This window comes from Crocodylus siamensis, chromosome 4 (assembly GCF_052110815.1).
Source record: "Crocodylus siamensis isolate JL-2025a chromosome 4, ASM5211081v1, whole genome shotgun sequence".
NCBI classification, from domain to species: domain Eukaryota; kingdom Metazoa; phylum Chordata; order Crocodylia; family Crocodylidae; genus Crocodylus; species Crocodylus siamensis.
In genome coordinates, this window is record NC_143398.1 from 126,956,842 (window position 1) to 126,969,207 (window position 12,366).

At 41.5% G+C, this 12,366-nt stretch overlaps 1 protein-coding gene across 8 annotated transcripts in view; it reads right to left on the reverse strand.

Annotated features, from left to right (window-relative positions):
* The window catches only part of SCUBE1 (signal peptide, CUB domain and EGF like domain containing 1), a 365,618-nt gene that overhangs the window by 36,511 nt on the left and 316,741 nt on the right, over positions 1-12,366 (reverse strand). For 4 of the 8 annotated variants that reach the window (XM_090043747.1, XM_090043748.1, XM_090043742.1 and 1 more), the window contains 6 exons: positions 11,556-11,675; positions 10,069-10,161; positions 8,989-9,105; positions 7,148-7,306; positions 6,249-6,452; positions 5,199-5,360 (listed from right to left, as the gene is read on the reverse strand). In XM_090043747.1, coding sequence (XP_089899873.1) covers positions 5,199-5,360; positions 6,249-6,452; positions 7,148-7,306; positions 8,989-9,105; positions 10,069-10,161; positions 11,556-11,675 — 855 coding nt within the window. The remainder of the gene's footprint in view (positions 1-5,198; positions 5,361-6,248; positions 6,453-7,147; positions 7,307-8,988; positions 9,106-10,068; positions 10,162-11,555; positions 11,676-12,366) is intronic. The other 4 variants (XM_090043749.1, XM_090043743.1, XM_090043746.1 and 1 more) reach the window with 2 other exon arrangements.

Sequence of the window (12,366 nt, forward strand, 5' to 3'; positions counted from 1 at the left end):
GATTGGCAGCTTTGTCAATTTCAATCCCAGTCACGGGGCACCTACGTGACCCCGTGACAACCACAAACATTGTTTACAAAAATGTTCTACAATAAAGATAATTCACTTGGATGTCATTTGAAATGTCGCTCCATGTTAAATATGAAATATAATTATGTTGTACTATGCTCTTTAAAAATTATGTAGTATGTATGTACACACATGCACGCACACACACTAGCAGAAGAACCCGTTCCTCACCCAGTCGTTATTTTTGTAATTAAAGTGTTTGTTTATTTTCAAAGAACTTAGTACAACATATTTAGGTCAAAAATATTGCTTATCTCTATCTCTCTATATCTGTTGAAATCTGCTTAATCAGAATAAGCTTTCAAGGAAGCACCAGTGTTTATGATGAAAAATGTCTCCTTGAAGGCCTTATTCTGATTAAGCAGATTGTCGCAGGGCATTGAAGTGCCCTGCTCCTAGAAAGAGTTACAGGTGCTGGTTGCCGGGGCAACCACAGTTTGGTCAGCTGACCAGAAGGGGGCAGGGCTTGGCCTATATAAACAAGCCAGGCTGAGGCCAGAGTCAGTTCTCCTCTGGCAGCTGAGGAAGTCAGAGCTCTATGGAGGCAGGCAGAGTAGAGAAGCCTGATGGCTGGAACAGCTTCTATGCAAGGAGACAGGGTGGAGGAGGCCCTGGTAGGGATTTGGGGAGGATAAATAGCCTGATGGTTTAGAGTTTGCATTAGCCAGGAGACTTATCTTTGAGTTGCAGCCAATTGGCTTATGTTATTGCTTTTGGGTGTTACACCGGAGGACCGGGTGAGGCTGTAGGGGTTGGAGGAGGCCTCAGAGGGGCTCCACGGCAGTGTGGGGACTCTGGTGTCAGAGAGGGCACAGCATTGAGGGGGGGCATTGACCCTAGCCCTGTGAAAGGGGCACAGGGGATTGAGGGCCAGGCAGAGCTGAGACCACCTGAGCTGTAAATGCTTTAAGACCTGAGGAGGGAATTTAGGGGGCCAGGCACGGCTACGGCCACCTGAGCCCCAAGGGTGAGAAATCCCAGAGTGGGTACGGACGAGAAACCCCAGAGGGGGCTTGTATTAAGCCCCAGGGAGGGCAAGTGCAGGGAAAAGGCCCCAGAGAGGGCAGCAGCCGCGGGGAAGCCAGGGATGGCGTGTGAGCGAGGAGGGCCTGGTGTGGCCTCCGCCTAGAGAGGCCTGGGAGTGTCCGCGGGCAGCATGGTTGACTGTAAGGGAAGAGAGGACAGAGAGCGTCCGCGAGGGTGGACAACAGTAATTGACTAGACAACGTCCGGGACATCTGAGAGTTTGGTGGGGGGGGGTATTAGGGGTGGTAGGAGCCACGCGCAGCCCTTAAGGCTAGAGTGCACCAGAGCAATTAGACACAACATTGGCCAAGTATGTCAGGGGTACCGCGCCAAGGAGGATAAAAGGCAGCCTCCCTTAATACTTCTATCATCAAAGACGTGGCCGGTGAGAATGAGGGTGCATGGACACTAACTTGGCATGGTAGGGAGTGCCAAGAGAGATCACGGCCGCTCCTGGGACCCTGCCCCGGGACACAGATTTTTCAAGAAAGAATCAATTAAAAATTGCAGCTGAAGTGGTCCCTATTTTTTTTTTCTTTCCATCCTGCTAACTCAATTAAAGAATTAAAAATCTCTGGGTGAAATCCCAGCTCCACTGAAGTCAATGGCAAAACTCCCATTAGCTTCAGGATTTTAATCTTGGTTTCCTTCCTTGACTGAAATGCAAGAGACTTACTGCACAAGAAGCACAAAATGATTTGTATCCCACTGATTTCTGAGAAATTCTGTGATACTGCTAGCCTTTGCTTTATGATTTTTGGGTGCTGGTACTAATTGGTATAGGTCCACTGCAATTAATGAGCAAAGGATCTGGGTCTAGGGTACATATCTTCTCATTACAATGGAAGATTTGCCTATGCTAGAAATGGATGTTGCCAAATGAAATGGATCAGTTATGTTAGGACATGTACCAGCTCAGTTGATTTGCTTCATTGGGCAAAGCAGACAATGCCCGTTGTTCCAAAGAGTTAGGTCCCTGCCACTCTCAGGAGCGGCAGGGGCCCAAGCATGCAGGACAATTCTCAGGGCATATTTCTGCAAGTGGGGGAACCCCAGGTTTCCTCGCTTGCAGAGATGTGTCCTGAGTTGGGTTCCCTGGGGGCTCCTCTGCAAACAGGGAGCAGCTGTGCACACCCAGGCATTATGACTCAGGCTCTGCCTCTGCAAATGGGGAAATGTGGGCAACTGTTCCTAGGACTTCAGGGGCCCAATTCTGTATGCCTTGGGAGCACCTACCTGGGGTGGCTGGAAAGCATGGGCAGCTCCAGTCGTCCCATGATCTCCCTCCTTAAAACAAACAGATGTCCACTGAAAAACAGTGGCACAAAGTTATACTACCTTTCGCCATGGCCACAAATCTGGGCATTTGTGATGTAACAAAGGGGTATGGATGTCTGTTTGCTTTTGCTTTGTTTTAAGGCAGCACACAGGCAATGTCTGTTTGCAGCCATAAAGATACCCAAGCTAGCTCTGGATACATCAGCCTGAGAACTGGAAGCAGTACCCCAATTAGTTCACTGATTAGTTTTGCTGAGAACTGAAAGAAGAGTGAAAGAGTTATTCTGTTTCCATGCCATCAGCTTCTCTGCTGAAATTTGCCAACAAACAGCCATTTAATGAAATCTATCACAATAAATGGCCACCAGTACACTTTCAAATCAAATGAAATTACTGTCCTAGTTAGGCAACAGACAGTGCTTTTAAAATGGGGCTGAAATAAGTCCCCTGGGAAATGTTTCAAATAATTGGTTTTCCTGATTAGAGGTAGTTACTTGTTTTAGTCATCTGACAAAGAAGGCTGTTCCTTACAAAAGTTTACACCTTTTTGAATGAGTTAGTCTAAGGTGCCACCCTTTTCTACTATCTGACTTTCCTCATTAAATAGAGAAGATTGCATTCATTAAATAGATTATACTGCGATCTAAGTACTTTCTTGCAACTTACATTCTTCACAGTGTTTGCTCAAAATTGCTGGCATACTTTTTGTATGTCTCTACTGGGAGCTGAGGGTTTTAGCACATGATTAATTACATGTGTGATATTGCTTTGTTTTGTCCACACAGGCTATTTCAAAGCTGGAACATTTTACAGATACATGCTGATTTCATCATTTTCAAAAAAGGTTTACGAAATCCATGGTAACTTCTAGAATAGTGGTTCTCAAATCTTTTTAGTCACAAGGCATCCCCCTCTATAACTTGTCTGAATTTAGTGGCACCCCATTTCAGAAACAAATTTCACTTGTTTTTTGATTACCAAAAAATAATAGAGCAATTCTTCTGTTGCAAAGATCTCCTGAGGACCACAGCTATTCAGAACTTTTTTAACATGATGGATTCCTATTTGAAATCTTAGGGTTTAGCTTGTGAACAGTGTCAGTATTTGCATACCCACCCATGCTGATACTGCATGGCACCCTGCAACAACAACCTAAAAAGGATTTTATGGCACCCCAGGATGCTGTAGGACCCTGACTGAGAATCATTCTAGAGACAGAGAAGACCTGAACAGAAAAACTTAGTCAAGAACTTAGATCTGAAAATGGCCATTCCAATACAATTCCATTTAGCAAAGATGGTAGCATAACTGGGGGGGTGGGGTGGGAAGAGGCAACTGGTGCAGTAGTACCAGACTCTGCCTTGTTGTGAGGGGGTATGCAAAAATATATCTGTGACTCTAGTGACAGCTGATTCCACCACTGTGACTGGCACCACAGCAGCTCTGAGCAAAGACATTTGAAAAGATTCATTTTCATTCCAGTGCAAAATGAAAACTAATTTTGAATTATTTTAAGTAGTTGGGAAATGCAATTTCATCTTCCACACAGCTATACTGGATTTTTTTCAGCACAGGATATCAAAACACATGTGAATTTAGACTTTATTTTATCCATAAGTGATCTGCATTTCATTTTGGCTGAAATAAAAGTCAACAGTGTTGGAAACGTGTAAGTATTTCACTGTTTTCCAACTGTACAATTAAATTATTTGTTGATCACTGAAAAAGTAAAAACTTACTCATAACAACCACCCTGAGACACCATTACCATTTCTTTATCCAATGATAGCAAAAAACAGCAATGTCTTGAAGCAAATTATATTAATGCAAATTGCATTAATGAGTATTCAAAGTTGGGCTTTCAAAAGTCCAACAAATTACACAGATGTATGTGTGTGTGTGTGTATTTATAAGACTTTGGAAATCCCAGATTTTGACACTAATATAATTTTCTTGAATATATTTTGCATCAAATGAAATGTTTTACAATTAAATCACTTGCCTATCAAAACATCTACATTTTGCACATCTGTAACTAAACCAGGAAAATTGTTTACATTTGTAACTCTGCCCTGTTTAAAGTGTTTTAGGAACATTAACAAATTTAACTCCACAACACTTTTCTGAAATAGGTGAACATTATTATTGCTTATTTTAGAGACAGGTGATCTGCATCAGAGATTTTTAAGTAACTTGTGAGGGAAGATCAAATAGAATGAGAACTTAGTACATTTTGGCTCTGAGGCCACAGATCAATGTGGCATCCCTCTTTCTGAGGTTTGATTGTTGCTAACACAGATGAGCTAAGTCACAGTATGATAGTGTAGTCCCCCAAAAGATTTCCTTGGCAGTATTATCAAGCAGGTTAATTCATAGTGTCACAGAAGTTTAGGGCTGGAAGGGACCTTGTGAGATCATTGGGTCTAGCCCCCTGCTCTGGGCAGGAAAGACAGCTGGGGTCCAATAACCCCAGCAAGGTGTGCATCCAATTATATCATCCTATTTAAAATTTTCATTTGATTCAGACTGCATTAGGTCAGTAGGTCCTAACAAGTCAAGAAATAACCAGAATTCCATATCTGACCTGGGGCAAAAGTTGCACAGTTGCATACCAATGCCCAAAATGGTATTTTAATTCACATTTACTTGACCAACAAATGGTTAGAGCAAACTGAAACGGTTTTTGGTATTGTTTGTAAGTGCACAGAGCTCTTTTCTGTTAGTGTTACAAGACAGAATTGTGGAAGGCTTTCCCCACTTTTAGCCTCCATACCTTGCTTGTTATTTGGGTGCACCTATTCCTTTTAGAATCAAATTAGACTTGCCTCCACATTCTGATACATTCCGTGCGCCTGTTATGCCCTGTCCATCGTTACTTGGGCAAGGTTCACAGGTAAGTTGGCCTTCTGTGTCTTGGTATGTTCCTGGTGAGCAAGGAATGCACTGGTTATGCTCTCCGCTATAATAGGTGCCCGTGTTGCAGGTAACTGAGAAAAGAAAAGTGGAATCTCCATAAGGACTTTCATTTTGGTAATGTAGTTTGCCTTCATATAAAAAACCTACAGAAGATGGTTCTCTTTGACTTGGTCTACTTTTAACAACAACAAAAAAATCTCCAAAGTGTCATTGGTTTTTGGTAGATAAATATATGTTATGATTTTATGGGAGATACAATACAAGATGTGTGTGCTGAGGGCACAGTAAGTTGACATATCAATTATAAAGATGTATTTGCAGGCAATACATCCCATCTCAATTGGTATTTTTCTTGACAGTAAAATGGTTTAATTGGAAAAACATTCTAAACATATAAATGAATCCCCCTGCTCTTCATCTTGCAAGAGGACACTTTATACTCTTGGCTTTAAAGGGTAAACAGTAAGGGTTTCTAAACACAATAGTTACAATGCTCAGTTCAACCTCTCAGTTACAGAACTGTGGAGGTGCAAGGGATGTGCGTGGTAATCCTGAATAACTACCAGAACTGCACATGCAAATTCAATGCTTTTTGCATAGAACTGGCCTGATGCGTTGAACTGCCTGAAAAAAGTGTAGAAGCTGACTGAAAATTTGACTCCAAGTCAGTACAGTGTTATGGGCATCAGGAGAAAGTAAACTGCATTCTTGATAGATTAGAAACCTTGTGCTGAAAATTGCAGTTGAAGAGTTATCACAAGCACCTGATCCCAAACAATGCAGTTCAGTCAGTCTATCCTTGTTGTTCTACATAAATCAAGACCCAGGATTCCCCACGTTGTTTAGGTATCAGATAGCTTTACTGTATGACTTAGTATTGACTAGTTAACATTAAAGGTCTATATTTTAAATAGGGTGCAGCTGATTCAAATATAACTTCAGGTTTTGCTGAGACTTACCACATTTTTCATCCTGCAGCACTTGACCTGTACTGCATGCTTCATGTCCTTCAGTAGCCTTAGCTGGCTTCTGAGCCACTTCATATTCTGTCCCAGAAAACTGAATGTAAAATTGCTGTTTGTTAATAGATTTCCTCAATGTTTTGATTGCAGTTTGCAGCTTCTGCTCCATGCGTTTCCGCACACAGTCAATGTTACAGGTGTCTAGATGGGAAAGAATAAGAAAACTAGAAGCAATTCAGATTCATGTTTAAAGTAGAGCTGTTTAGTATACCATTCCTAAACATGGTATGCCATGCTAACTATCGGAAAACTTTTCTCTCTCTGGCACTTCATTCACTTCTCTTTATGTGCCAAGTGGAAAAAATACATGCTTTTCTTAGTGCCAGAACTGACTGATTAGTGACAGTTTTGATTTTAGGCCATTTGAAATGGACAGACAGACCAACAAATTCTAGCGAATCAAATTCCCAATCTGTAATTGCACCCAGAGCACTGATCTTGCCTTAGCTTTAGCATAAGGAGCTTATTGCCTTGTTCTGTTCCAGGTACAGAATCAGAGACACAGCAGACACGGCACACTCTCCAGCAGTACTGAGCGGGGATCTATCAAACAAACATGCTGTATTGTCTCATAGGCTATAGGAGTGGCAGCTGCTCTGCATGTTGCCACCTATGTATTATGACATTTTCTCTTTCATATATTTCTATGGGTTCTAACCATTCCTAGACATTTTGAGAGCCAATTTTCTAGTTAAATCAACTTTGAGCTTGGAAAGTGTGTTGAATTTAGTAATGCATGTTGCATACAAGCCTGGTGAAATGCAAGTTGACTGGCTAACCAAACCATAGCACTGTAACATGACCTTCCCATAGATCAGAAGAGATCTTTCACAAACCTGAGACTTCCTCTAATTTCATCTCCATTTCAAACTCGGCAGTGATATGGGACACTTCTTTGGAGGGTGACTTGCGGCCTCGGCGTTTTTTCTTGGAGGAATCACACTTCAGATTCACAAAGGTCACCTGACAGTTGTCTGTACAAGGGAATTGACCTCCTTTGCATAACAGAAGTGACATGGAAGAGGAATCAAGTAGCAAGGTAGCAAGTGACAGGCTTGTGTGTGATATTAGAGTTGGGTTAACATTAATGCTTTGGTAATGTTACATAACATTGCACATGCACTGTTAGATGAACCTTTTCTGGTTAGATGAACCTCCCCCTCTTCCAGCCTGCCCACCCCCTAGTTACTGGTCAGTAACCTGGGTCCAGGTCCTTCCAGCTTGCACCGCTGCTTGCCCCACATGGGCAGGCAGTGTGCTTCAGCACTAGGGCAAGTGCCAGCTGTAGAGACATTCTGGCTGGCCACCAGAGTGTCTCTGAGGAGGACAGAGCCTCTGGTTGCCTCAGGGCATGGCCTGGGACCATGCCCTGCCCTGCTTTTTCCTCCTGGGATATTTTTTGATACTGGGATATCCGGGTATCAAAAAATGTGTTCCCAGTGTGCTTCTTGCAGCATCTCACAGGAGTTTGAGACACTGCAAGAGGCATGTTTGCAGTCATCTGAATGTGCCCAATGAGGATAAAAAAAGAAAAGAAAAATTCAGGACTGTTTTTACATAATATTTTGCCTCAGGTTGATAAGGGAAATAAAGAATCAAAATCAGAAATCTGCATGTGATGCAGTTAAATTACGAAATGGGTGACCCAGCTACAGTTCCATTTCTGAGTAATACTTCTGTTGTACAAGACAAATTTTAACTGTACTTGACTTCTCAAAGTTATACTAACTATGTGTACCCTAAAGAAATGTGAAATGTGTCATTTAAAGCCTATTTTCTGTTTACCTCTGAAAGTGACATTTGAGATGAAAAACACATTTAAAAATGACTTTGCATGTTAATAATACTCATCCAGGCAGTTAAAACTAGTCTCCATTCTGATAATCTGCTTTACATCTCCCTATTTCTACTGTTTGTTTATTTACTGTCCTTCCCTCTGTGTGGGGGATTAATCTGGACAGATCAATTTAGGTTACAACCTGACTGTGCTCAGATTGCAGAGGCTGTATGGAAATATCAAAAAGAAAAAAAGTTTAATTGAAAAGACAAGTAATAAAAAATATGTATTCACAGCAAGTTTTGCCACATTCAAATGCTAGACCAGCCTGACAAAGGATTTCCATTTCTGACTTTGCTAAGATTGGATATATGTTTTCTTTTCATCCTTTGCAATATCATATAAACTAAACTTTCCAGTATAACTGAAGCCATCCATAACTACAGATTTAACTTTTCTGGGAAGAGGCTGCCTCTTCCTGCACCATACGATTCCAATGGGAACATAATACAAATTAAAATAACATATCTTATTTTTATAAATCTAATTTTAACGAACAAAATCAAACCTAGCCAACTTTCTTCCAACTTCTCTTTGGCCAGTAACTTTTGATCTCAGGGGAACTGTACCACTGCCAATGCCAGAAACCTTGTAGAATCAGCTAAATTCTGAATTTTTGAAGACTTCATGAGATCAGCTGGTGGCATTTCATGATGAGCGCTGCTAATCCAAACCGTAGTCCAATTTTAGTTTGAATCTGAATTGTGGACTAAGCCTAGGTTAAGGCCAAATCTGAAAGTCATAACTAAATTTCTTAGCAACTTGTGAGGAGAACAAGTTACCAAAACAAACTGAAGCAACATTTAAGACTCTCTGATGATGTTATGAGAAACCACATACCCATTAGAGTTTGCTTCCCAGAATCTTTATTTTTTTCTTTGCTGCGAGGCCGTAAATGGCACTTTGCATCTTTAATTTTGAAGCGAGCTTTTTGCTTGATTGGTGGGGCTAAGGAATCTGTTGAAATAAAATTAAAGTTGATCATTCCTTGTACAGCCTAAATGAATGCAAGGACTTATTTGATTTGAGTTAGTAATCTTCTTGCAACCTTTAAACAAGGCTTGTCCAACATATAGCCCGCGGGCCGCCATGTGGCCCTCCAAGCTGTTTTCTGAGGCCTGAGGTGCTGCGACAGGAAATGAAAGTAAACACTGTACTTTTGTTTCAGGTGGGGTGATATGATACCGCTTCCTGTAAGATCTTTGAATATGGCTCGCCAGCCCACTGGCTGATAAAAAGTTCATGATCCAGCCCCACATTCAAAAAGGTTGGACACCCCTGCTCTAAATCAACCAGGATCCTCTGAATCTGTAACCCTTTATTTCAGTGCATCTTTATGCAGTATACAAAGTGTGTGATTCTTGCAAAGGGCAAGAAGGGTTGTAGCCATGGGTTGCAAAGGGTTGTAGCCATGTTGGTCTAAGGACATAGGCAGACAAGGTTCTTTGGGTAAATCCAATATCTTTTATTAGACCAACTCAAATAACTGGAAAAATTCTTCCTTGCAAGCTTTTAGGTAAAATTACCCTGTGTTAGGCAAAGAGAGCATCTGCAGATTATCTTTGCTCTTCCTGGATGGAGTACAGGAGACCCTTGCCATTTGCAGGGGATACATTTCAGAGATCCCTGAAAATGGCAAAATCCGTGAATATGTTGGGAGCACGGCAGTACGCGCAGAGCTCCCGCAGACGCCGCCGGTGGTGTTGGCACTGAGGGGTGGGTGGGAGTGTGCATGGTGAGAGTGTGCACAGGGAGAGAGCATGGGTTTGAATATTCACACTACAAATATTTGAAACCATGAATGGCGAATCTGTGAATGGCAGGGGTTTCCTGTAATAAAGCATCCAGAAGCCAGTGTAGGCATGAAAGAGCTCTCTTTCTCTCTCTCTCTCTGTCACATACACAATGTATAGTACCTACCTGCACAAGTAGGCAGTGTTGCATTGCGCTTTTGCTGGGCCTTGCCTTGCTGTACTGGAACTCCACAACTCAGTGTATAACTATTCTCTGAATCTGAACACAAAGGAGAAAGTGTGCATACTGATATATATATATATACAGAAAAATCATTCTGGTAGTATATCCTCACTCTTCACTTATTAGCACTGACACAACTTTTGAAAAATCTTACCTTAAAATGACAAACCAAATTAACAAATCACATGATTGTGGCTGAAGTGGGCAAAGACTTAGGTTTGCCAGAGTCTATTGCTTCATATTCTTGATTATAAACTTAATCTTTTTTCCAGACTGTGAACTGTTAAATAAACCATATGATGGTAATGGGCAGAAAATGCTTTACTCTGTTCTTACATCACAAAATTTACAGGTGTGGAAAGCAGCAGTTAATTCAAAACTAAACTCTCTCATATACTTTCCTGAGTAATTTTAGTTTAAACTACTTTGACAGAATTTTTGATAGAAAAAAATAACATGTAGGATGCATCCAGACGAGAGTGCACGTGCAATCTGCAGTGCCTCAAAGTTGTTTGAGGCACCACAAACTGCATGCGGCTCATGTGTACCCATTCACCATGCTGCTAGTTTGCAGTGTACAAAGTGTGGCAAGTTTTTTTGACAATGGGAGATCCTGGTGTCAAAAAAAAAAATGCTGCTAAAAAAAACAGTGTGGTGCACATGGTAGCAATGTGCACTGTCAGAAATAAACCCTGGCCGGCCAAAGCCACACTCTGGCAGCCAGCCAGGCTCTGAGAAAACAGCTCAGTGCTGCTGCTGCCCTGGGAGGTCCTCAGGACCCCAGGTAAGGTTGTTGGGGTCAGCACAGGTGCTGGCCCTAGCCTTCCTTCCCCATGCAGGTTATCCTGCCATACTGCTACAGGTGAGCTATCAACAAGTGTTTAGCATGGGGACTCCTGCACTTCCAACTTACTGCTCAGCTTTGTCTAACCACCCACATATGGCTGACTTTCAGGACAATGTAACATTTGTATTTCTTAGCAGATGTAAAGTGTGCTAAGGGAGCTCTACTGCTATAGGAATATGGTACCAAGAGGTATTGCTGAAATTAACCTTTTCTTTTTTCCAATCTCTGGAATTTGTTGAATTAATAATTTACTATGCTCAAACTTCTCTTTAACATGGTATCCTTAATAATCCATTTATCTGGTACATCCCTTGTTTTATTCATTTCTCAACTGTCATCTCTAGTTAACTACTTTGGTCCAGTCTTCCCATAAGAGTTGATGGTCCTTAGGAGTTCACAGTATCAAGCCCTGCTGATGGGCTGTAACTGTATTCAATTAGTATTTGCATACATGCTTTAATCTATAATTAATTTTTTCCTTATAACTGTTTGTAATAATCTATAATAATACATTTACAATGTGTTCAAAGAAGAAAATTAAGTCACCTTGTATCATTAATCATTAATGCTGGATTGTACCAACCTGGAACAAAGAGTGTGTTGGATGGGCATGACAAGAAGCAGCTTTCTATTCCTCCTGATTTACTGCAGGCTAGCTGAGCCTGGGGAGCTGACTTGGCATTTGTGAGGCATTTCACCATCTCTGGAGAAAAAGGAATGAAAAATCAAGGACTGCAGCCAGGAGACCTTACCAGCCCACTCACAGAGGACAATGTGAAAAGGGGTTATTAGTGAAAATGTTTATGAAGCTAATGCAATGGTAATGGACAGAAAATCCTTCATAAACATGTGATATAACAGCCCATGTCCAAACATCTGTGAACTTAGTGTGTTCATTAAGTTCACAGCAAGTGGAAGACTATTTGGGATCTGTACTAGGAACAGTACAGTGGAACTAAAATTGCATATCTTTTTGGAGTTGTCAACTCTAACTATCAGAGCAAATATAGTGAAAAATCCAGTCACTGAAATGGGCAGGTAACAGTATGCACAGGAGATTGTTTGCCTTTCTTTTGGGTAATATCCTCTCAGGTACAGTGGGCCCCAGTGCCATGACACGGAGTTACTCTCACTAAGACTGGTTTATTTAAACTCTTGAGAGTACAGTATTTTCCACTACCCATTCCAACTGTCATTGACTTTGCCCAATATTTCTGTTTAATCCCAGCTCCACCTTCTAACTTTCCACCCCTGAATAGGAAACCTCGGAGGAAGACCATGGAACTGCCGGTGAGTCAGCAGGTGGTAATGTTCCCATACAGACAACTCTCAGCCAAGGCCTGAGTACAATGTTAGAAATAGTAATATTCTAGGATAAGATGAGGTTTGGCAGG